The sequence below is a fragment of the Terrapene carolina genome, unplaced genomic scaffold (assembly GCF_002925995.2).
Source record: "Terrapene carolina triunguis isolate 2854851 unplaced genomic scaffold, T_m_triunguis-2.0 Scaffold374, whole genome shotgun sequence".
Classification (NCBI taxonomy): domain Eukaryota; kingdom Metazoa; phylum Chordata; order Testudines; family Emydidae; genus Terrapene; species Terrapene triunguis.
In genome coordinates, this window is record NW_020664725.1 from 16,816,501 (window position 1) to 16,841,349 (window position 24,849).

General features: G+C 44.0%; 1 protein-coding gene across 5 annotated transcripts; it reads left to right on the plus strand.

Annotated features, from left to right (window-relative positions):
* Positions 1-10,864: 10,864 nt before the first annotated feature.
* PAFAH1B2 (platelet activating factor acetylhydrolase 1b catalytic subunit 2) lies at positions 10,865-23,626 on the plus strand. Of its 5 annotated transcripts, none has more exons than XM_024216378.1 (8): positions 10,865-10,944; positions 15,932-16,019; positions 16,799-16,888; positions 18,054-18,170; positions 19,251-19,373; positions 20,042-20,095; positions 21,888-21,927; positions 23,327-23,626. In XM_024216378.1, exons 1-8 carry the CDS (start codon positions 10,916-10,918, stop codon positions 23,488-23,490), a joined length of 705 nt encoding a protein of 234 aa, XP_024072146.1. In that variant the 5' UTR covers positions 10,865-10,915; the 3' UTR covers positions 23,491-23,626. The 5 variants fall into 5 exon arrangements, with proteins under 5 accessions (XP_024072146.1, XP_024072145.1, XP_024072148.1 ...); XM_024216380.1 differs by lacking the exons at positions 21,888-21,927; positions 23,327-23,626 and adding exons at positions 14,074-14,128; positions 15,611-15,720 and having other exon boundaries at positions 10,894-10,944; positions 20,042-21,671; XM_024216379.2 differs by lacking the exons at positions 21,888-21,927; positions 23,327-23,626 and adding an exon at positions 14,074-14,128 and having other exon boundaries at positions 10,896-10,944; positions 20,042-21,671.
* The last annotated feature ends 1,223 nt before the right edge of the window (positions 23,627-24,849 follow it).

A 24,849-nucleotide genomic window follows, 5' to 3' on the forward strand; every position in this document is an offset into this window, starting at 1 on the left:
CCCCTCACACCCCATACTGGGACATTCCCCTCACCACCACCCCACCCCCTGCACTGGGACCACCTCAGCCCCATTGAACTAGGACACTCCCTTTCTGAACTTGGACACACCGTGACCCCTGCACCACCACCCCCAGGATTGGAATCTCCCATCTCTGTGACAAATGCTGCCACTCGGGAATCCTGGTAGGTGTGAAAGGGGATGACTGGAGGAGGATGACCCTACTGTCCAACAGCAGGACAAGGAATTCAGGGACACCTCAATCTGCAGAGCCCAGGGTGTGTAAGGGGACAGGCATTGCAAATGCAACAGGATCAGAAAAGGAGACCGCAGCTTTAGGTAACTGGGACCAGAACTGGGGAATTGCTGTAGTCCTACAGACTGTTTCTCTTTTTACCAGCACTGCATATCATTAAGGAATTCTATTCTAGGCAGATTGTACCCATCATTGTGGTATCGAAATGCCATATATGTACAGTCAGGAGTGTGCATGTGCACAAGTTTCATGATACCATTTGGTATGCAACAAGTTACTCCATAGCCAATATGAATCATTGGGTGTGACACTCAAAGTGACGGACTTCAAAATTTTATTAAACACCTCTCGGCCACAGGTAACTAACTACTAGAGATGGGACTCAACGGTAAGGTCCAGGAGCAGCACCCTTGTAAGAAATTCACGCTCTCCCCATCCCAACTGCTGGAAATAGGGAGGATGTTGAGATTCCTACAATTCATGGACCCTGCTTGGGGCTCCATGTTTCAGTCTTTATCTAGCCACTGTATGAGAAATTAGAAAATACCAATCATCCTCCACCTGTTTGAAAGGAAGTTCTCTACTACTTCCCCTCTATGTTTTTGAGTCTTTTCCCATAAATAGCTCTATCTTCTGCCTCTGGCATTGTCCATAGCTGATCCAACCAACAGCAGGATGAAGCTGATATACTTGACAGTTTCTGTGAACCGTACCTATGAAATTGACCGGCCTAGTTAGTTTCTCTGTAATTGCTATACAATCATAAGGGCTAGCTAGAAACTTACATTTCTGCTGAAGCTGTTGTCTTAGACTCTCATGCTCACCAGTTCCCACTGGTTAGCTCCCCTCTCACAAGAGAAGCCAGCACATACTGGCATATCTCTGGAGACATCTGCTAAATGCAGCTATAGTGCCAGCAGACGGATACAATTCCTAGGACTTAGTGTCTTTGTTTAAAATTTAAACTTTGGTACCAAGTTAAAAATATTCCAAAACTAGAGGATTTTCCCCATCAGATTACAATATGGGGACAAACCAGAACCCTGGATCCAAACACACCTGAAATTTGAGAAGTTCTCAAAAAAATCCTAAAAATATTTTTTAAAAGAGGATTCAAGGCACCAAATGTGACCCAAGAGCCTCAATCAAAGTAATACTTTAACATAATTTCTGGGTGTAGGCAAAACATTCAGAGCTAAAATTGAGAACCGGACTTATACCAAGAATACTTATAATACATTTGTGGTGTGCACCCCAACACCAAAGATGTTTTACTTTTAGTTGTTTACAAGAACACAGGCACCAGAAAATGCAAGCTACCAGGAAGTCTAACTTTCCAGAGAGAGGCAAGTACACAGTGTGTTTGATACACCCTCTCCTCTTGATTAAATATGCTCTGTCAGTAAAAGTTACTGCCAGTAGCACTAAATGTGCTTCCTAGCCAGCCGCTGTAGTCACAGACTATTCACATACATTAGCCTATTGTCCTATGTAGCTACAGTTGTGGTTTTATTTTTGCCCTCTTAAGTTTTAAAGAAAAATTTCCCTATCTTCTAAAAAGCTTCCTGAACAAGAACTTTTGACTGTAGTGACCCCAGCTGGTAAAGCACAGCCAATTGCAACTACAGGATGCTCTGGCCAACAGGCTGTTCATTATAACATGAATATCATTTACAAGATCATATGCAATATAGCATCCAAAGCTAATCCCTCCCCTTCACTAGTCCCCCCACCCACATGCCGGTACTGACCACAGAGGTCCAGAAACTGTCCCAGAAAATTCTTATCTAAGCTGCAATACTAGGATTTAAGCCAGACTTTCACTCTATTCCAGAAGGTTGAGACCATCAAGAAGGAAGGGAGTGGGTTTTGGTGGGATAGTTGCTCCAGCCTATCATGAAAATGCCAATCACTGAAATTGTCTCCTGTCCATGTCGGTACCGATGCACATTGGTGCTGTTCGGCAGAAACCATCACTGAGTGATCAGTGCACTACTTCAGCATTAATACTTCAGGCTCCTCACAGCAGCTCTATTAAGATTTACTAGATTATTCAGACTCTGTAGTAGCCACTAGCTTCAGATTTTTGCCCCCAAGCTTCATCCCACCACCAAGAATTCTACAAAACAAGTTTTTTAATGGACTAGGTAACTTTTTAGAGCTCTGACAATGGGAACCCTACTACAGAATCCCCACCATCTGCAATTATAACAACTGACTTTCATGGTGGGATTCTGAGTGCTGAGGGGGCAATGCTGTTTGTTTTCAGGAGTGCCCAACACCCGCAGATTCTATGGAAATCAGTGGAAAGCACAGCTGCTCAACACTGCTGAAAACCAGGTCCATTGTGTTTATATTTATGGACTATTTGCAATGTTTTGTGTTCCACTGTTCTGCTTAATTGTACAGGACTCTTCACTATGCCAAAGTCACTGCCTAGGTTGTGGGAGTTTTAGTGCTTATGAAGCAGTGACTACAAGAAGTACAACTCTGCCCGTTACTCTGGACCCACAGCACTCCTGGTTATTTCTGTCCTCGGCTCCTCATGCAACTCTCACTGCATCTTATTCCCAAACTGCTCCATCTCCTTCTGTTGCACTTATAGTCCTCTTCTGGTCAGAAACTAAACTGCTCCAATTAATATCATGGTTTTATGATGTGGAAAAGCCTCACTCCACATTACTGTGTCACTAATTCTTGCAGAACAGTGTTTTGTATTGCAGGATGTTCTAATAGGTTTGATACAATATAGTGTGGGTATTTGTCTAGTATCTTTCACTAAAAGCTATGCAGCCTATTCCATTCAGTATATAGACTGAGACAAGGAAGCTACTTACACTGTATTCTAGAAGCAGTTCTACTAGAGGAAGGAAGGCCAGTTTCTTGAGGGGCTGGAGGAAGACAATAACAGATGAGACAGGGCACTGAGGCTCCAGGAGTAAAGTTGTATTAACAAGACTAGGTTAAATTGTTCGATGAATTTAGATAATACAGAGGGGAATCTGTACAATGTGTCAAATTGAGCATTGACATAAATTCATTAGGCATTCACGTTGCATCAAGGCTGAATTCTAAAACATTCTTATTGGTCTAAAAGTACAAAAAATAAGGAAAGTTGGGGATATTGAGGGTATAAAAGAAGACTCGAAGGGCAGCAATAGGACAGTGAGAATCTAGGACAGAGGAAGCTACCTGGAAGATTACAAGAAACAGGGATTCAGTTAGAGAGTTCGGCTCCTACTTATCCATGCCCAAGGTAAAAATACAAAGAAAAGGGCTAGAGGGAGTTTTCCAGCAGAGGCTATTTATAGCCCAGCCTTAAACAACAAAGACACATAAACTCTCCAAAAAACCCGTTTAAAGATCTTTGGAGACTAGACAAGGAAGTATCAACTTCTCATTCTTCAAGGTTAGAGTAGCTATCACAGAACTAACCTTGGCCTACCCCAAGGGCAACAAAAATTATCAGTTATCAGAGGGGTAGCCGTGTTAGTCTGGATCTGTAAAAAGCAACAGAGTCTCCTGTGGTCTGACCCAGTATGGCCGTTCTTATGTTCTGTCCTCCACAGCTCCTGTTTTTTTGGAGGCTCATATTATAACACTGCCAATTTGCTCTGCTGGGGGCTTTTATAAAGAAATTAATTCCCATCATGCCTAGCAGCACGGCTGAGGCCACCTTCCCTTTGATGGACAGACACTCCAGCCAATCCATTGGATAGCAGAACTTACATCATTTTCTGTTAGTCCAATCTCTCTCTTCATCTTTCTCTCTTCATTCATCCATCATTAATTCACTGCATAACAAGCTCCACTGGAACAAATTACCTGTCAGGCTTGGCCATTGGCCATAGTACTGTAGTCACTGCTGTGAAAAGGAAAAGGAAGCTGGGGCCCCAAACCAGAATCTCTCTTCCCTTACCCTCGGTCGTGAAGCCTGTACGCTGCTGTGTTCGAGTCTCATCATTCCTGGCAAGTGAGGCCAAGGTTTTACTTTTCTGGATTTTGAATGGACCAGAATGGCCCTCAGAGTCCAATAAGGCAGTGTGTGGCTGCCCTCTCCCTTTCAGCACTGACCAAGGGGAAAAGCTGAGCATTGCAGTTTATTATTGATGGCGAATTCAACCTGATGGGCCATTTCTGTTCTGCTCGCAAGGAGGAAATATTCGCGCTCCCTGCATTTTGCTTTTATTTTAAAACATTTAATTGCAAATCACTTTTTGGCCGCAGTGCTCAGAGCCTTAGTACCTTGTAAATGAAACGTATAGGTTAGGGATACAAGGAAGAGTTGATCTGTTACAGTGAAACATTAGTCTGCCTTATTCGCTATTAAAATGGGGTAACTATATCTATTTCTTATATACACATGCATATCTATATCTACTTATCTAGCATGAGACTGATATCTTTGACAATAGGGAGCACAGCTCTGCCACTGCACTACACTCAGCACTGCAACATCCCCTGTTATTCCCGTCCTGAGTTCACCCATCCAAACTTTGCCAAGGCGCCTCAGTCTTAATCTGCAGCACCTCCATCCTTTCCAGCTCTGTGAGCCTCCCCTAGCCCCAAACCAACCATTGTGCAATGGGTGTGCATGCATAGGTACAAAAGAGCTAGGGAAAGAGCAAGTTAAAACCACTTCATAGTAATCAGTTACCTATAAGGACTTCATTGATTTAGACACAGTCAGTGCCAAGCAAACATGTACATTGCAATTTACACTTCAAGGGCAATGAGTAATAATTACAGCCATTGTTATCTCTTCTTGTTTCCTTTTCCTAAATTTCATTTAAGTCTACAACGGTTCTCTTCCCTAGCATTAAGCTGGGCTTGTACTTATTCATCTGTAAAGATGCTTTGTTCCTTTTGCAGTGCAGGCAAAATAATGCATTTTTGAGCTTTTAGAAAGGTCTGCAGTTCTCCTGAGATGCTTGAAAGCTTGGGGATGGTGCAGGTGTCAGAACTGAGGTGAATTAGCGGTGCTGTTTGGGGAAGCATGCACACCACTTACTGCAGCCCCGAGCACTGCAAAGCAGCACACGCCCAAATGTTCATGTGTGGACACTGAACAGCACTCAGGCCAAAGTGTAGCAGCCCAGTGTTGCAGTTTGCCTCTCTTTAGTCTTGTCATTGCTGCTGGTTAATTGGGTCAGACAGAGGCAGGAGAATGGAATCCAGCATAAAACAGAAACAGCCCTCCAAAAGGGTGGATGGTGGAAACTAAAATGGACACCAGGTGACCAAAGAGTAAGCAGCCTGAGGCATACTATTTATCTGCCAGAGAAAGAGGGGTAGCTCAGGACCTCAGCCCTCAGTTGTTGTATAGGCTGGGGTTCAAAGAGCTTTGTGTGCTTCCACTCTAGATGTTAACGGAATCCAGCTTTTAACTCAAGCAACTGACATCAAATCCACAGGAGATGAGAATGTGGGGCCTGATTCTCAACTACCTGGCACCTTGCATAGCCATTTACATAGAGGCAAGATTTGGTGGCATTTTACACCCTTTTCACAGCTTGAAATGACAAGGTAATGAAGAAACAGGCCTTGAATTTTTTCAGTTTTCTACCCCAGGCTCCTCCCTGCCCCTCTCCCTGCTCACACTCACACTTCCCCCCACCTCCCAACCTCAACACACCCATACACTCAGTAAAAGACTTTGGGGGGGGGGGAAATTGTCAATAAGTGATTCACCCGGACAGTAGAATGACCATGGAAACTGCTCTTATTGTACCTAGAATTCAAGGGCTAGCTGCATCCCTGGGGACTCTGCCACTCCATTCACTTCAGGGCAAATATCCCTGAGATGAATTTGACCCCGGTATTTAGGTGGGGAGAGGAGCATCTATGGATCCTGGCCCTATATAAATTTTGTCGAGGAGGGAGGAATTATCATATCATATTTCAGAAAGGTGGCAGGCCTGCAAAGAAAGAGGAGTGGGATTTGAAGGGAGTAAATTCAGGCACGAGATGTAGATAATGCAAAATGATGCTGTTTTCAGATGAAATCTACAATAAAACCCAAGCCTTTAACTCAGAGATTATTGTCCTCACCCTCTCCTAGGTCAATAAACATAGAGCTGAGGGCTCTGACCTCATCATATTTTTTCATCAATAAATCTTCATTTATCTGCGTCTGTCATTCATTAAGGACGTTCCACAGAACTTTGTTGTCAAGGTTGCCCAGGGAAACTGCTGAATTAACCTCAAGTGGTCTAGCTGTTGCCAATGGCAACGCTCTAGCTGCATCTCCCCATCAAACAAGAGACAGGTGTGCTAGTTATGTATTTAAAAAAATAAATAAAAAGCAGCCGATTGCTTGTGGCCCTGACTTTATGTAATAAATATTAATCTTCAACCAGCCTGCAGTGTGTGTACATGGGAAAAGCCTGTCAGATATGGTGAGAATTCATTGCTGTTGTAAATATCAAGGGAACCTCTAGCACAGAGACCGTCACCGAGGAACATTTATGCAGTGCTTTCTTTAGATTTCCTCCTGGTGGCTGCATCCTTCATATCCGTCCCAGGTCCAGGCAGCATAACCAAAGAATACATGAATTCTCCTTCCCCATCCCTCAAAATTGGCCAATGTGGGAGACACCCAGATTAATGACAAGCAATGAAAAGCGCCTCGTCAGTGTCTCCTAAATACACGGGAAATTATACAATTTACTCTGATTTTCTAGAAAAAGCAATAAATAATACATTAATTAAATAAACAGGTGATTTCTAGGAACTTCCACTGTAGGATATGCACCCCGCTCTGCTCTCACTTTTGTATAGGCAGATTGGGCACAGGGTGCAAAGTCTGACTTTGGGCACAGACCTATTTTCTGGTCTCAGGTTACCGTTCCCAAGTCACTTAGGTGTGTTTAAAAAAGGTACCCAAGGTGACTTGAATCACTAAAGGAAGCCTAAGATCACCCTCGTGGCTTTCAAATATTTGTCAAATACTTCCAAATGAGGGATATTACATATGTAACAGGGGAAACCAGGGTTTCAAATGGTATGGAGTTCATTTATTTTAAACATGTATAAAGTTTTCTCTAACCTCACTTTTAAGATTCTAGGTTTCTATTATTAAGTATCATTTACATGGCACTGCTTGAGTTTTCTCTGTATGATTTTCACCAAGTGATGGTTTGCAGGTGTGGAAAATCACACTTAGCTTTGATTCCTTTAATCCCGCCCAGATTCAGCTTCAACTTTTAGATTTAGGTATCTCAGGAAATTCTCATTCTTGAGTGGTCCTCTAAGCAAATTATATTTGGAGGGGTCTTCTGAGCTACCTCTGATGCCTAAATGCCATTTCATACATCCAGCACAGTCAGAAATCTGGAAATTCAGCATACAGTACATGCCATTCTCGTGGCATTATCCTGAGCATTGCATGTATCTGAGACAGTAATCTCAGACCCGTTCCTAGTGGGCAGGTGTCCACATCACAAATCCACCAGGAATATATAACAATGTGCAGTCACTACCAGACACAGCTGGACTGAAAACAGTGGCGTCAAGGTGAAAGTCTCTGGAGCCTATTGATCACCAGAACCACTCTGTCTCTTGCTGACATTTTGCTAGTATTTAAATTTAAATTTACATTTCTCATTGCTGAAATTTAATCCATTGCTCCTTGATCAGCTGTCTCAGCCCCTGTAAAAGCCTTCGCATTGTTTATTCTCTCTATTATTGGTAGACTCTTCTTCTGCCTCCCCTTACATTCCTTTTCCCTTACACTGGTATCATGTTTAGTTCCCTCGTAGATTATCTCTTCTAACCTGCAGCTGATGGGCCAAATGTAATCCGTAGCATCATAAAACACGTCCTCTCTGTAACCACAGGGGAAGGACACAGATGATGAACTGGAGGACTTTATTGTTGGTGAACTCAATAACAATTAATTGTCCTTTTCATACTGGGTAGAATTTTTTAAAGCACCAAAGTGATTTAGGACTAATGTGACTGGGGCTCCTAGGTATTTTAGGTGCTTTTGAAAATGTTACTCAATATACATAATATTTGAATGGCTGTCCTGAAGCTGTACTGGGGTTCATTCTCTGCAAGAGAAGGGTAGGAGCCGTTACACCACTCTCAGCACCTTCCTCTTGCTGATTTAAAAATGGCATCGATCGTCTCCCAAACCACCTTGGCCAGAATCTTCCGATCACAACTACGACACAAGGACGGTATTTAGAAAGTGGGAATCCTCTTTAAAAGCTAACCCATGAGTTGTCGGAGTAACAAAATAAATCTCTTTAAATGGCTACAATATTCATGCAATGTGTGATTCAGCCACTGAGAAATCAGGACTTGAATCAGGACAACCTTTGTGCCACAAGTAAGCTGAGAGTCAGACTGTGCTTCTCCTTTAGGGCTGTCCGAGTGGATATTTTAGGAGAATGGTGATAGGATAGTGAGGTTTCCATCTCTCTGTACCTCATTCAAATCCAGATTAGGTAAACAGTTGTTTCCATTTGACGACTCTATGGTGGCCTGCATGGAGTAAATTTGGTAGGTCTCAGTTCAGTTCCCAGTGGATAGCTGTCCGCATCACACAGCCAGAAATAGGTATTAACTGGCTCCTTTGTTATCACTGAGTCCAAGAACCGAATGACATTCTCTCTCTCCTGTGCCTAGTCTTCAGTCTCCAAAAAAACTATATTCAATTTTTTCAAATATCTTTGCCTAAAGTTAAGCATTTAAATAAGTAACTTGATTTTTCAGAGATGCTGAACACCTACAGTTCCTATGGTCTTCAATGGAAAATCATTGGGTCAATTATCTGATACTTAGATATGGATTTAGTGGTCTGATTTTCAAAAGTGCTGGGCACCCAACAGCTCCCATTGAAGTCAATAAGAGCTGTTGGGAGACTTAGCACTTTGAACAAATGGCCATTAGGTACCTGATTTTAGGCACCCAAGTTTGGAAAGTTTGGCCTATTGTTATAAACTGATGTGTGAGCACCCCCTATTGGCCAAGCAGCAGTTGAACTAGTATATCCTTTTTTATAGAACAGTGTCGATATAACCAAAGCTGCATGCCTCCAGAAAATGATGCAGATAAAATGAGCTTTTTAATTTCAGCATGGTTAGAAATACAGGGGGAAAGACCTGTGTTTGCCAAACTGACAAAACTGGCAGCTAAGGAAATGTCATTATAATTCTAAGAGGGTGTTACAAATAATGGAGATTAAAATGTACAACTTATTTTTAAAAATATGTAAGAGTCTTTTTATAGTTCCAGTTTTAATAAACCTTTTTCTTACATATGTAATGTGTATACAGTTCTTTTGACAAATATTTTCTCCAAAGCAAATGACTCTATGTTAAAAAAAGTAAATCACTGCCAGCAGCCCAAGGCTCATGAGAAACCATACAGCAACAAGGCACTCAGATACTACAATGTTGTGCACCAGAGAAAGAGAGATCAAACCTTAGTGCAGAACCCAGTGTTCATGATCACACCTGAAATAACAAACCAGTGCTGATTAGAACCTCAGCTGTAACAAATCTTAAATAAAATAAATAAAATCTTGTATTTAGATTGAAAGCTCTAAGTGCTTGTGAGCTCTTTGGGGAAGGGACTGTTTTTTGTTCGTACGCTGCCTAGCACAATGGGGTCCTGGGCCATGACTAAGGTCCTAGATGCTATGATAATACACATAACAACAAATTCCAGTCCAGTGAAGCCCAGCACTGCTACATTGAATGATATCATCTCACTGCAATGCCATGCATCATCATAAGAATGGCCATAGTGGGTCAGACCAGTGATCCATCTAGCCCAGTATCCTGTCTTCCGACAGTGGCCAGTGCCAGATCCCTCAGAGGGCGTGAACAGAATATGGCAATTTATCGAGTGACCCATTTCCAGTTGTCCAGGCCCAGCTTCTGGCAGTCAGAAGTTCAGAGCCACCCAGAACATGGTGGTTGAAGAACCCACCCACCCCCATCCGTTGCATCTAAAGAACTCACTGAAACAACAGGTTGTCAAATTATGTCAGACTATCATCGTATTGCACCACAACATTGACACACCATGGCACCAAGAAGTTGTACTGGAAAAAAGAAGTCCCCACACTGACAATGGATCAGCGTGATCATCAGAGTGCCAGCATTCTGTGTCACCAGGCTGGGCAAAAAGGTCATCTCACCACAGCACCATGACCTCAAGCAGGGTCCAGCTGGGACCCCACGCCTGTCATCATGCTGCCCAGTTAGGTGACATCATCAGGTTGAGCCACTGCCTCAACGTGGATGAGGTCATCACGTCAGCACGCGCATCGTTTACGTTTGGTTTGCTCATCATGCGGTGCAGTGACGTCATCACACTGCGCCACTGCCGCGTCGCCAATGAAGTCATATGTCACCAGGCGTATCATCGTTCTGTGATGACACGTTGCGCGGTGACCTCATCAGGCTGGGCCATGGGCCATCACATCACCAAGCCCCCCCCCCGCTGTCCCCGCAAATGGGGAGCGAGGCAGGCAGGCGCCCGGGCCCCTGGGGAAAAGCCCGGAGACGGGCTGGGCGGGATTTCCGGCACAGCCGGCACGTGATTGGCAGGCGTGGGTGAACGGAAGCGGAAGCAGCGTAGCGCGCAGGCGCAGCGGCAGTCTGGGGCCGCGGGGGAGGGACGCGCCGCCCGCCCGAGAGAGAGATGGAGACGCGGGGGGAGCCGCAGCCGGCGTGAGTGAGAGAGAGAGAGAGAGAGACCTGGGGCCGCGCCGCCCTGCGCCCCCTCAGGCAGCCTGGGGCGCGCGGGCCGAGCAGCTCCCCTGGCGGGCGCGGGGCCGGGCCTGCTCGCGCCCCCTCCCCGCAGCCTGGCGGCGGCTGCCCTTTGCCGCAGGCCCGGGGGCGGGTTCGCCTGGGCCGGGGGGCAGCGGCCGTTTGTTCTCCAGCTCCGCAGCGGCCCGGCCCGCTGCTCGCTCGGGGCCCCATCCCCGCCACGGGGAGCCAGGCCGCCGCCCCCGGGGCTGCCTCTCGCCGGCAGGGACACGGGCGGGCAAGGGGCCGGGCGGGCTCGTGCCACTGAACCCCGCGGGGTTGTTTTTGTCTCTGTGCCTTGAACCTGCCCTGTGCTGGGCGAGAGCGTGTTTTAGTCTGTGTCTCTGCTTGGCCCTTGGGTAACACCTAATCGTAGAGTTTATCAGAGACGATCAGGGCTGGAAGGGGCCTCAGGAGGTATCTAGTCCAACCCCCTGCTCAAAGCCGGACCAACCCCAACTAAATCCCCAAATCCTTAAATGGCCCCTCAGGGATTGAATTCACACCCCTGGGGCTGGTAGGCCAATGCTATGGGCTGGGAGGCAGTCACTGTGGTAACGGGGGACTGCTCCTCCATGAATTCACCATGAACTGCTCCACCCTGCTTCTAGGGTCTTTCCCAAAAGCCCACTTGAGAAATTAAGTGTAAGCATTGTTATCACTTTGCCTGTTACCATGGAAGGTGATTAAATACAAGGCACTTGAATTTAAAACTTTTCCTCTAGAAACGAGAGATTTTGAAGGCAATAGTTATGCTGAGAGAACTTCTGGATTTTTATTTATTTATTTATTTCAACCAACCAACCATGAGTTCTGCTTGTGGCCAATCTGACCAATAGCCTCTTCACCTCACAAACACGTTAAATCTACTCTGTCCCAGACTCTACCATCAGACACAGCCGTAATAATAGGATACGATTCCGGAATCTGTTCACGTCACGGGTGGAATGAGATTCTCAATCCTAATGGGTTTGGGTAGCAAGGGGGAGGAATACTGTAACAGACATGTCCTAACTTACTGGGGCAATGTTTCTTTTATTCCTTTGGTGTCTCTTTAAAAACTATGTGAATCTTCTGGTGAAAGATGTTGAGTTGACAACCAGGGGACTGGAGTCCTCTGTTTGTCCCCAGAACAGCCAGCTTCCTCCAAACTGCACCCGCCAATGTGTTTCAATGTAGCCTTGAAAGGAACCCTTTCAAACGATGAGAGTAGCTGAGTCTCTCATTTACTATATGGTCTTTTGGAAATAGACTGTCAGGCTACCAACTGTCTAGCTAAGGCCTCATTATTTGCTCTGCCCCCGTTGCCGTCTGGTGGTGCACATGACTTTATAAAATTATTTCTAAGGGGATGGGAGTGGGGGAGAGTTATTTGAGGCAAGAGGAGAAATGTAGAATTTGTATATACTGTCTCCTGATTTCCCTTAATGGTATATAAATGTCCATGATTTAGTCTTGCTGATCCACTGAGTGTAAACATTTTGTATAACCTCAGATTTTTTTGCATAATCTTTTTATTAGTCATTTTCCCTTTTTGAACCAAGATAAAACCAAACCTCAGGGATGCGCTATTAGCAAAATTATCATCATCTGACTTTACAAGGGTAAAATGGAAATGATGTACATCTGTAGCTTTGAATATGGAACTTCAAACCTTCCCAGGTTATGATGCCATATGTCTTTAAAGAGGGACTTTCACACTGGGACATTGTCTGATGCAAACAGTTTTGCCACTTTTCTCCTGCTGTAACTATCAAATATTTGTTTAAAGAGACGCTTCTTTTCCTCACAACTTGGCTGCTTCTGTCTAAAAAGTCTTCATTCCTACTTCATTGTAGTATCAAGTTCAAGAGGAGGAAGCTGAGTGGAAACTGTTCTTTGTAATCATAATGGGAGCTGTAGGAGTAAAGGGAAGACATTTCTGTTAAAGGATAGAGGAGAATTCTTAGCTCTCATTCCACCTTGTTCCAAATTGACCTATATTCCTGAAATGGAGCTCTAACTTCTTGCTCACACATCTGGAGGTGTAAAAATCCTTTGTCTAGTACAGGATCAATCCCATAGGCTTGTGTACGAGAGACTATCATCTGTACTATGATCCACCCATTTTCATGTCTGTTTCCCATTACCTTGTATTTCTCAGCATTGCATAAAGTCACGTTTGGGTCTCTGATGCTGTGTGTTCTAGGCACATTAATATTATGCTAGAAGAGGGACTGGCCATTGTTTGGTGGGTGGAAACTAATAATACACTCATGGAAAAATACCTGAACTTATCAATACTGTAATGCTCTTTGCCGCTGCAAGTGAAAGCCACTGGTCAGTTGATTAGGTGAGACTTTATTCCCTACATACACGTGCATACTTTGATACCACGAAACAGTTATCTCTGCCAAACAAAAGGGTTTCAACCAGAGTTCTTGCCAAAGTTGTGCTGGTGGAGATATTGTGGGACTTATAAGTGATAAGTGTATTTAGGGTTATTTAGGTTATTGAATCAAATCATGTGACTGAATTTTTAAAGGACTGGTTAATTTCTCGTCCATTAGTAATAGCTGTAGCTCAGATCTCATTTTCAAGACTCATTCCCCCTCTTCCCATACTGTGCTGTATTTAAAGATGAATTGGATGTTATATGGATAACAAGAATATTGGCTCTAATAGACTATGCTGCCCCAAAAAAGTGTTGGAATGAATATAAAATCTCATGTTTCAGGTCTTTAAGACAATCTCTAACTGTTAGGGGTTGGGATGAGACTTTCATGGAGTCTGATTATCCCACTTCTGTCTGCTATGGAGTTCTTGACCTTCCTCTGAAGCATTTGGTGCTGGCCACTGCCAAGGACAGGATTTTGGACTAGATGGGCTGACCACAGGTCTGAACCAGTATGGAAATTCATATGTTCTGTGATCGGTGAATTGAGTTTTCTCCTTTCTCTGAAGCATAAGCTATTGGCAACTGCAGGCCACAAGGCCAGATGGAGCTATGGTCTGATCTGGTGTGGCAAACTTTTCTTGTGTGCAGTAGACCTTTTACTTCATTCACTCTAGGGCAACATTGACCCAGAAGGCTTCAGGAAACTTGAAACTGTTTTCACCAAAATGAGTAAGTGCTGTTGTGCATCAAACCCTTTGTCTCCATAACAATACTTTTATCTATGGTTGTCAGCCATTAACATTAGCATTTCCTGTTGTGAAGAGGGCATATGTTGTGTAAGCCTAGTTTTGGCAAATTCTCCTTCCAGTGCAAGGCTGTGTGTTCTGCTCTTAAATGCAGGGATAAATGTTTATGTAATGCTATGTGACTTATTCCTTAGCAAGAGTCACTTGAGGCGAAAAATGTTAGAATAAATATTGGTGTCAGTCGCCTCTTGTGTCAGAAAAGGCTTGCTTTGTGGGAGCGCTGTGTTCTCCCTCCTGTTACTCGCCTTGGAGTTCTTTGGGTACCTGTGTAGCGGTGAGAGTAATGCACAGAGTGTACTTGGCACCTGAACTTTATAGGGCAGCTTGTAAATGTTGTGATAGATTCAGTTTTTGTGGATAAAGCAGTTATGCGGGTTGGATTGTTACATATAAAAACACTCCAAAATTGTTTTCCTCTTTATGATAACACAGTAGAGCCCACTTCTATAGTCAACTTGGCTCACTAGATCACTCTGTTTCTAATGGTATAGTATGAATGCCCTAGGTTTCACTGCATCGTAGTGAGAAAATTGCAGTTCTGGAAACAGTGAAACTTCTTCTCGACAAGAGAAAAATGACTTAATTCTAAGAATATTTCACAGTATATATGTGTGTGTGTGTGCGCGTGCATGTATAGAGCACAAATTGAGAGAGAGTGCAAGCTTACAGAGCAAGATAACATTAACTATCAATCACTAATGATATTTTGTCTGCAAAGACTTCAAAAGAAATTACTCTCCCCTCAGCTTGTATTATTCTATATATGTTACTCAAAGGGAAGCACTAGTCTGTAGGGTTAAATATGAAAATACTTTAGAGCAAATATTTTTAAATGTAATTTTATGATTTATGATCTCTGGCACTTGGATATGGGCATTCCCTTGCCCTATTTGCATGTGCCAGAAGGGACCACCTGGTCTCTACATTTTTCATCTAACATAAAACTAGCTATATCAAAGTGAGGGTTCTTAGGCTTTCACCCAACTTTTTTCATGGCTGCATATTTCAGTCACATTCCTTTCTTTCCCAAGTTATATTCCTCTCTGTCTCCTGTGTGTTGGCTAATGGTATTCTCCACTAGACTACCACACTGGCTTCAGAATAAAGTTTTTTGGTTTATTACACAGAGCTGCAGCTAAAGATACTTCGGAGGTGCCAGCCCCGTGTGGAATTCTAATGTTTTCTGCTTAGACCCTCTTGGGCCAATGGAGCTAGTACATTGTCTTTTGAAACCAGTTAATCCATCTGAAATGTATATATGCAGTTGCAATCTGGTATTGTACAAGTAGTGGCAAATCCTTTGATAATTAGAATCTATACTGTGTTATAGTGAAAAATTAACATGGGTGAGATAGGTGCTCCTGCAAAGATTGCACTAAAATGAACTTGCTATTATTATTAAAAGGTTGTTTTCACTTGTCTGGATGTCACTGATCAGAAGTTGGTAGAGTGGTTTCAACAAGATCATGCTGCAGGGACAATTCGGGGTTCCTGCATGGAATAAAACTTGCTTAAGTGAGTCTTCCAGGCATATTAGCTTTCAGCAGAACAGATGCAAATTGTTATTAGTTACAAATGTCTGTAAATGCAGTTCTTTCAAGCTAAGCTACTGCTGGTCTTGACTCCTTGTACGAGTGTATGGCAACAGCTCTGGCCTCTTGAGAGTCAGAGCTTGATTTTGATGCTTGGTATATAGCGTAACATATATTAAATGTTCTTTCAACAGGAATAGAATGAGCCAGGGAGACTCAAACCCAGCAGCAGTTCCACATGCAGCTGAAGATATTCAAGGAGATGACAGGTGGATGTCACAGGTAAAACTGAAAACACAGCTGACAAATTAGATAGGATCCTCTTTACTAGCAGATTGTGAGGTAGTCAGGTGCATGATGAGCAAAATACAGGTGCTTACATTTCTGATTCTGTTAGCAACGTTATTGATGGCTTCCAGTAACCTGCCACAATAAAAGAGGCAAAAAGCAGCTTTGTGCCATGACCTGCAAACCACATTTTGAAATAGAGTTCCAGAAAGATATTGCAACTGGCTCATTAATTGGGAAGAATTGCCAACCAGTTTATTAAAACTGGATAGCACTGAAGTGTGTAATATATCCTGGCAGTTACAAAGCTGAGAATAGCTGAACCCAAGTGTCTGGACTCGGAGTCTCCTGTTCGTACAACTAGATTGTTAAAGCTACTCCTAGACAGGGTGAAATAGTCTGAGGAGACTTATATTGTGACTAGCCAACAACCTGAATGACTATAGATTTAGAATTGCTGAACACAGTATCTGGAGCAAGCACCCCCTTTGTGTGTGGGGCATAGTGTAGCCTGAGGGGCCAGTCTGAGTTGTAAAGGAGTGGCCATTTAAAATGTCAGAACTTGTCTATGCCAGGGAGAGAGCAGGCACGGAGGAAGTTCCAGCAGTTAAGGAGTTAAACTGAAGATACGTGCCTGAGGGGCAGACAGGATGAAAAGTCACAAAGTTGGGCAGCAGAGGAACTGGTTGGGCAACTCACTTTCTGTGCATGGGCTACAGATACCAAAGGGGAACTGTCAGCTGGAGCTTACCTTGCTGCTTTCTTTTAAACAGCACAACAGATTTGTCTTGGACTGCAAGGACAAGGAGCCCGATGTGCTGTTTGTGGGTGATTCCATGGTGCAGTTGCTACAGCAGTATGAGGTATGGCTGGAGGGGATGAAGTTGTGGGGTTAGATGAGTGAGATGGTGCCTCCCTATCACTTCTAGTCCAGTAACTGGTGAACATATGCAATACTGACAGTGCCTCCCTGTCCTCGGGTCCTTTCTAATCTTACCTCCACTTTTACAGCTGCTTTCCAAACCTTGATCCCTTCCATTTCCCTGTGCTTGCCCTAGGCTTCTCCAGTCCTATCCCGTCAGCCACTTTGAACCTTCACCCCACCCCTCCTTTCCCTGAGGTCACTTGCAGCCTTCTTAGTTTCACCGTACACATCCCGTTTCTGTCCCTCTATCTCACTCTTGCCACTCTTTCTTACTCTGCAGTTGCTGTGTAGATTTAAAATGAATTCTATCCTCTCTTCTCCCCACACCTTCTGTATTCTAGATTGTGCCCATCCCACTTCCAATGTGACTGTTTTTCACTTGGTTCTCAATAATGAAGTTTCCTTATCTCGCAATGGTACAAATATTAAACTTAGTGCCTGTATCACCTTAGCCAGAGAATTTCAATTTAACCCTCTTGCATGCGGTGTCTTAGCATCCTTGTCCCTCTGCTGGCATAGAGACTGTGCTATTGACTATCCCAGTGTCCAGAGATTAGGAAAGGCAGCAACTAGGATATTTTTTAAAAAATGTGTAAAATGTTTTGAAAGCTGTCCCCTCATCCACTATTTCATCAGTAATGGCTACCAAACCGCTTTGCTCTGAAAGTGTTACTTTCCAATGTGACTCATTTGGTTCTAGACTTCTAACTTCTTAGGCAGTAAAAGGAGTTCCTTCAAGATTTCCTTTCCTTCCTCAAAAGTCCCATGTTTAGCTGAGCTCTGGTTCTGGCCTTGATGGACTGGAGATGGCTCCCTTTCTGGGCCATCGACATCCCTCCTGGATGGGCTGAAGGGAGATTGCTCTGTATTAGCTCCCTCTTATCTCTGTGCCAGGACTGAGCTCATTAACTGCTGTGATTCCACCTCTTCTGGCCCAAAGAATGTGTAATGCTTCCACTGGCAGCACCTCTTCTCCCCTGGAGAAGATCTTCACTCACTTCGAATGTATCATTACCTGAGCTACCTCTTTATGTAAAGTGTTTTATTTTTGATGCTGAAGAATAACACTTGATCTAAAATAGTAAATTGGTTTCTGGTTACAGATATGGCGAGAGCTTTTTTCGCCCCTTCATGCATTGAATTTTGGGATCGGTGGGGACACAACAGCTCATGTTCTATGGAGATTGAAGAATGGTGAATTGGAGAACATTAAACCCAAGGTATAAACACAAACAGCTGCTTTTATGTTTTTTCATTTTAGAAAAAAATCTCACTATTGTCTAGTACGGAGCTGAGGGCACCAAAAGTCAGAAGAATAGTCATTCTCTAACCAATGAGCACTTAGCTTCTTCTTTAGAACTCCTCTATAAAAGGTATTTATTTACAAGGAATGTACAAAGTCCTGTGTCTCTGAAGACCGAAGGAATCAAATAGCAAGAAACAGCTTCTTTTGCTCATAGCACCAAAAACACTCTCTTCATCCTGCACCCCGACACAAAAACCTCTCCCTAGGTTTTTTCAGGGTTAGACACTGCATTTAGGTGTTCCTTCAGGTTGTCTAATTTTATAGTTCTATTAACTGAAGGGTGCATTTGTATCTGTCCATCTCAATGAGGTTGTAACTCAGGCCACAACAAGGTTTCACGCAACTAATAACACATTCTAAATGACATACAGTGTACCGGGGTGTTGTAGGCATTTGCGAAGCACCCTGCACCACAATACATAATGTACAGCACAGGTTCAAGTTTGGTCACCATTGTCAAGCACATTCATGACCCCAACATAAGAGTTAAGGCTTAAAAGTAGAGAAATGCTGTAAAAGGGTTTCATTTGAGAGCCAAGACTGTGGTTGGTGCTTTACAAACAAATAAGCCTCTTTACCTGTGATGCTTCTAGTCTGCTTCATACACATCTAGTATGTTGTAAGACAGGCAAGGTGCAAGGGACTCTAGGAGTCTGAATTGGTCACTAAACACAGTGCAGAAGAAGTGTCAGATATCTGTTCCTGTGCTGATCAGGGTAGCTTCCCTTAACACTGTGACTCTGGTTCTGTACTGGGTGAGAGGGAGGAGTCTTAAGTTGACAAGAAATGATTCAAGAGTCAACAAAGCTGACAGTCTGGGACTTTTAATATTTAAGCCTAACTCTTAATTGCTTTGTCTAATTGGTTGCAGACAGCCTAGGCCCTAGCTATTGCCCTTTCCACAAGAGCCAGTATGGCTGCTACAGCCTCTCCTGTTTGTGTACCTTGAGTGGAGTGCTAAACTTGCTGCACAGTTCCTGTTTCCTCTTCACAGGTCATTGTCGTCTGGGTTGGAACAAATAACCATGAAAATACAGCGGAGGAAGTAGCAGGTGGAATCGAGGCCATCGTGCGGCTGATAAATACCCGACAGCCACAGGCCAAAGTTATTGTCTTGGTATGCGCGTCAGAGGGTTGTGATAACATAGCACCATTGGAACAACCCATGTCGTGTTGTTTGCACCCCTGTCCCAATGGTATTGGGTGTTACCTGTGCATTTTGGGGGGTGGGTCGTAACTTATTTACAATTATAAACGCTGTAGGATGGCTTCTCCTGTTCAGGGGGCTTTGCCAACATTATCTAACTTTCTCAACCCCTTCAGAAGAGTATTATCTTCTCATTAGAGGCGTCTTTGTCCCAGACAGAGAAACAGAAGCAGTGAAATCACATGAGAGATGAGGATGATGGAGACAGAGCTGCGACTAGAACTTGAGCAATACCAGTTCTGATCCTGTGCTCAAACAGCTTAAAATGTCTCCTCTTCTGCTGTGGGAGTTGCATAACCAACCATTAAAACTGCATTGAGAGAGGGCATAAGTAGCTAATAAGAATGCTAATAAGAATTGGTGGAAAGAGAAGATTTGCCCATGGGTCAGCAGTGTCCTTCAGACTGTTTTCAGTCATGTTTCCAAGTGGGGCTGGAGGGGGTGAGGAGGATGTGCAGGGGGAGGAGTGGGATAGACCCTTTTAAAGCTCAGAATGAGGGCCCAAGTCTAGAAAGAGAAAGTTACTATATTGTCTGAGTCACTTCAAAGCTCTCTTCTTTGCCTACTTCCCTTATCAGAGCTTACTACCTCGAGGCGAGAAGCCAAACCCTCTGCGGCAGAAGAATGCCAAGGTGAACCAGCTGCTAAAAGCCTCGCTCCCAAAACTCGCCAGCGTCCAGCTTCTGGATGTCAGTGTGGGCTTCGTGCACTCGGATGGCGCCATCTCGTGCCATGACATGTTTGATTTTCTGCACCTGACGGGAGGGGGCTATGCAAAGATCTGCAAACCCCTCCATGAACTGATCATGCAGCTACTGGAGGAGACCCCTGAGGAGAAGCAAGCTGCTCTGGCCTGATCAGCTAATATCAGTGTTCAACATCATCCCAGCCCCATCAGATCAGTTCTATCACTGGCACTACAGAATCCTTCTTGCTTAAAGCACTTTCCATTGTAGAATGTTACTGGATGTTCGTATCGAGTGTTTTGAGGGGGAGGGCTAACGTCAAACTGGTCTTGTACATAGAAGGGCAGGGCTAACTGGTTTTACTGCAGGAAGAAATTAGCTAAAGAAGATTTTTACTTTTAAACCATTCCTCATTTAAAATGAGAACAAGACTGTCACCTCTGTGCCCCTCACATGCATTATTGCTCTATGGTGCCCCTAGATCCCTGTCAGCCTGACTCTAATAACCCATGTGCAGCTCTCGGTTTAGCTTTTCCCTTCCCTAGGCACTAGACTCTGTATTAGCTTGGGAACCAGAATCGCATTCCACTCACTAGAAACAAAACAGCTGCATTTTTTTCAAAAACCGTTCCCACCTTTAGAAGTTTTATTTACTAAGGTTTTTTTAAGAGACACTTGTTGCTTTCTGGCTCTTTGTTTTTGAAGCAGCATGAGACTAAATGTAACTGGAATTCAGAAATGTAAAAAACCAAAGTGTTAGTTGAGCTGAACTCATTTAACACTCCCAAAATATTGTTTTGTTTTACAAAGTCTGTTAGCTGTGACAAACTTCATTCCATTGTTGCTTGGACTGTGGGCAGTCTCATTTGGGTGCTGTTGAATATCATGTCTCCTATAGAACCTGTTCTTTGTTTTGGTTTGTGTACAGTATTGGCAGCTTTTAACAGTTCTTTGGTTTAGGAGCTTAGTTTTCCAGCAAACGTCAAACACAAGCCCGTCAGAAACGTAGAACTGACATTTCATCCCACTATGAGGGCTGTGCTACAGGATTCTGTGCAGTGCTGTTCATGTTCATAGTTCCAATTTTTTTAAAGTACGACTGTTACGCCTTTTTTTAATCCATACTCAGCCCCTCTTTGCAAGGCCTGAACCAATCTAATGCTTTACGAGTTCTAAGGTGTATATTTCTTTATTGCTTCTGTTTTACTTGTACAAACATTTTATTCAAGCAAATAAGGCCTTTGACAGTAAAGAATTGAGTCAGTCTGTAGCCTTTTCCTCTCCTGGACACTGCCCCTTTCCCCTCCAGCAAAGGGAGTTAGTGTGGAGAGTGGACTGTTCACAGGGACTCTCTGTCTCGCTAGAGCTTTTTATACGAGAGCTAATTATAATCTGTGTAATGACTATATAAAATTGTCATTCGTTTAAAGGTGAACAGGAAAAAAAATTTCTTATCAATAAGAAACTGTTTGAGACCCAATGCAGAGCCTTGCTACTTAAAAATAAAAATACTTTAACAAAGTTTATTCTTCCTTGACTTACCTACCACAATTGGAGTTCAGCGGTGGTGGTATCCCTCAGAATGGTTCACACCACCGCGCGCTAAAATACAACAGCCAATGCAGGCCTCTGCACTGGTTGAAGTGTTCGTGAAGGCTGCAGCCTTCAACTGTCATGCTGCTTTTTGGCAGGCAAATGAAAGAGGAACTGATTTTTGTTTTACATTTTTGTTAAACAGGAGATCTACCTAGATTGCTTTTTCCACCCCACTACAAAAAGTACGTATGTAGTGTATATAGCCTGTTTGCCCTTTTATTCTAGTAAAAGGTTCTGTTTAAGGCAGGCTTTAATCTAGCATTAAGGAATACGTTTATGTCCCCATCACGCTTCTGCTGCTGCTGTAGAATGTCATAGCAGGATTTCTGCCTGGATTGCATGCATAGTGTGTGTGTGTGTCTCCAGTATATGTGATCCACACAGAGATGTGGAGGAAAGCCGAAGAATCCCACTTCCCAGAAAGAAAGGTTCAAGTCTGATAGTGCTCAGTGGGAGAGGAGTAGTCCTGGTCTTATCTCCCCAGGCCAGTGTGGGTTGGGGGAGTGCTCCCTGGGCCCAGCAGCAGCACTCCCTTCCCCTCCAACAGCTTGGAACATTAACTGCAGAAACCTCATTCAGCTCTGCTGAAAGAGTGGAAGCCTCAGCACAGGAACTTGGGGGTGTGGAGGAGAGAGAGCAAGCAGATTTTAAAAGCAAGGTTGGGAGGAGAAGGTTTGGCAGGGTGGTATGGGTCCACCTGTAGCAAGAGTGAGGGGATGAAACAGGACTTCGGTCTCTGCTAGTTTTTGAGGGTTGTAGGCTTTTGTTGAAAGGTACCATGTTTGACCCATGCACCAAATGTCTCTCCGTGGTGTCACCACACTGGTAAGACAGCTACTTGCTGGCAGTCTAGTTTTTTTTATATAAAGCTCTAACTCTTTGTAACAGTGCAGTGTGTTTACAGCTGAGGCTGTCTTCAGCTGTGAGCCAGAGCCCCTTGGTTAGGTGCTGATTGCAGTGGTGTGGGTCTGGCCTGTTGAATACACATCCGTTGGGCTGAGGCGGAGTAGCTCAGGTGGCTCTCCATGCTCAAGGTTGTCTTGCTGAGGTGCCATGTTGCTTATGCATGGGTCAGCGTTCGCCGCCCTTCATCTCCAGTCCGCATTGTTTCCCAGCTGCATTAACCAGCTCTGTGTGTAGCCATGGCAGCGGCTGCTGTGGACAGGAAGGGCAGCTTTCTTCTATCTGGGACATTGAAGCTACTGTCCTGTTGCCACCATGTAGCAGTGACCAGGCCATATCCCAGTGTAACCACATATCCCTTGGAGAGGGCAAGGAGGGGATTTTTTTCTCATTGTACCAAAATTAGAGCCTGGTCCTGAGAAGTACTGATCATTTGCAATTTCAACAGTAGGGTGCTTGCCACCTCTGGGGATCAGGCCCAGCAAACCCCAGTCTGGGTGCCCCTGCATAGCCTTTATGACTTAGTCCATTGTAACTGGCTGATTGTGAAAGAACTGACCCTTTCTGAACTTTTAATTTTTTAAACTAATCTAGTTACCGTTTACAGTTGTGTGCTGAAGCCTGGAATCTTGTTTGTGCTGTGGTGTATGAGCATTGCCAATTTTATATTTATTGCAGTGAAGAAAATGCAAAGGAAAAGGTGTGAAAGGAAGGAGAGAATCCTTGTCTCTGAACTCGTATGTGGGTGCAAGCAAGGGGACTCCAGGTGCAGGCTGGGGGACCTCAAAGGCTGGAAGCTTGCACAGTATGTAAAATCCAATTACAGCCCTGCTTCATGGTGACCTTCCTTGGGGTGCTGCCCACTGCTGGGAGCTGACTGAACCTTCCCCAGGAAAAGCTGTGATTCTGCTTTGGCAAAATTGCATTGACTGGTAGAACTCACTATGTTTAGTGCATATTTCAATATAAATGTAAATGTTTCACCCCAATGAGTTCTGGTGTGCGTCTCTCTCTGGTTTACCTGTGTGTGCGTCGGGGATGGGGAGGTGTCCAATGGGTTCATCAGAATGTGTTGGGTGATGCGCAGTGGCTAATGGTTGCAACCTGTCATCACCCAGGGGTGATGCAGTGGAAAGGGTGACATATGATGGGGTGAAAACCTTTATCAGGTAAAAGTTGGCTGTATTCATCCTTGTGGTATTCAAAAGGACACTCATCTGAACCTTCACTTTTAATTTAGCCTCCTGTGTGGTGAGATGCACTCTGATTCTCTGTTGCTCTCCTCTGACTTAACAAGGACCTATTTTTTTTTAAACTGAATTTAGGTTTTGCACCCAAAACTCTGCTCTTTTGTTTTCAGATTGGGGGGCCTACACTGAACACTAATCAGTGTTCAATTATTATTCAGCGGCCGGGGGGGGGGGGGGGTCAATATCCCTGAGACGGAATAGGAAATGAACTTTTGTACTGATGTAGCTTTAAAATCAGTCTAAAGGAGGCAGTGTTTTGAGTCTGAGAGTCAAACTGGGGAGAGTGGTAAGTAATGAAGAGGACAAGTCGCTGATACACAGTGATCTGGATCACTTGGTAAACTGGGCACAAGCAAACAATGCATTTTAACAGGCCCAATGTAAAGTGATACATGTAGGACCAAAAGAAGTCGTCCATCCTTACACAGTGCGGGGACTCTCATCGTGGGATGCAGTCACTGAAAAGGGCTTGGGGGTCATGGTGGATAATCAGCTGAACTTGAGCTCCCAGGGTGACCCTTGGGGATATAAAGGAAATATCTAGTAGAGGAGAGAGGTTATTTTACCTCTGCTGCTGGAATCCTGTGTCCAGTGCTGGTGCCCACGATTCAAGAAGGCTGTGGATAAACAGGCGATGGTTCAGAGCGGAACTGTAAGAATGACCGAAGGATTGGAAAACATACCTTGTAGTGATAGACTCGAGAGAGCTTAATCTGGTTGGTTTAAAAGAAGGTTAAGGGGTGACTTGATCACAATCTAGAAGTACCTCCATGGGGAACAGAAATTTGATAATGGGCTCTTCAATCTAGCAGAGAGAGGTAGAACGCAATCCAAAGGCGGAAGTTGAAGCTGAACAAATTCAGACTGGAGATAAGGTGCAAATTTTTAACAATGAGACTAATTAACCATTGGTACAATTAACCAAGGGTCATGGAGAGTTACATGGATGGT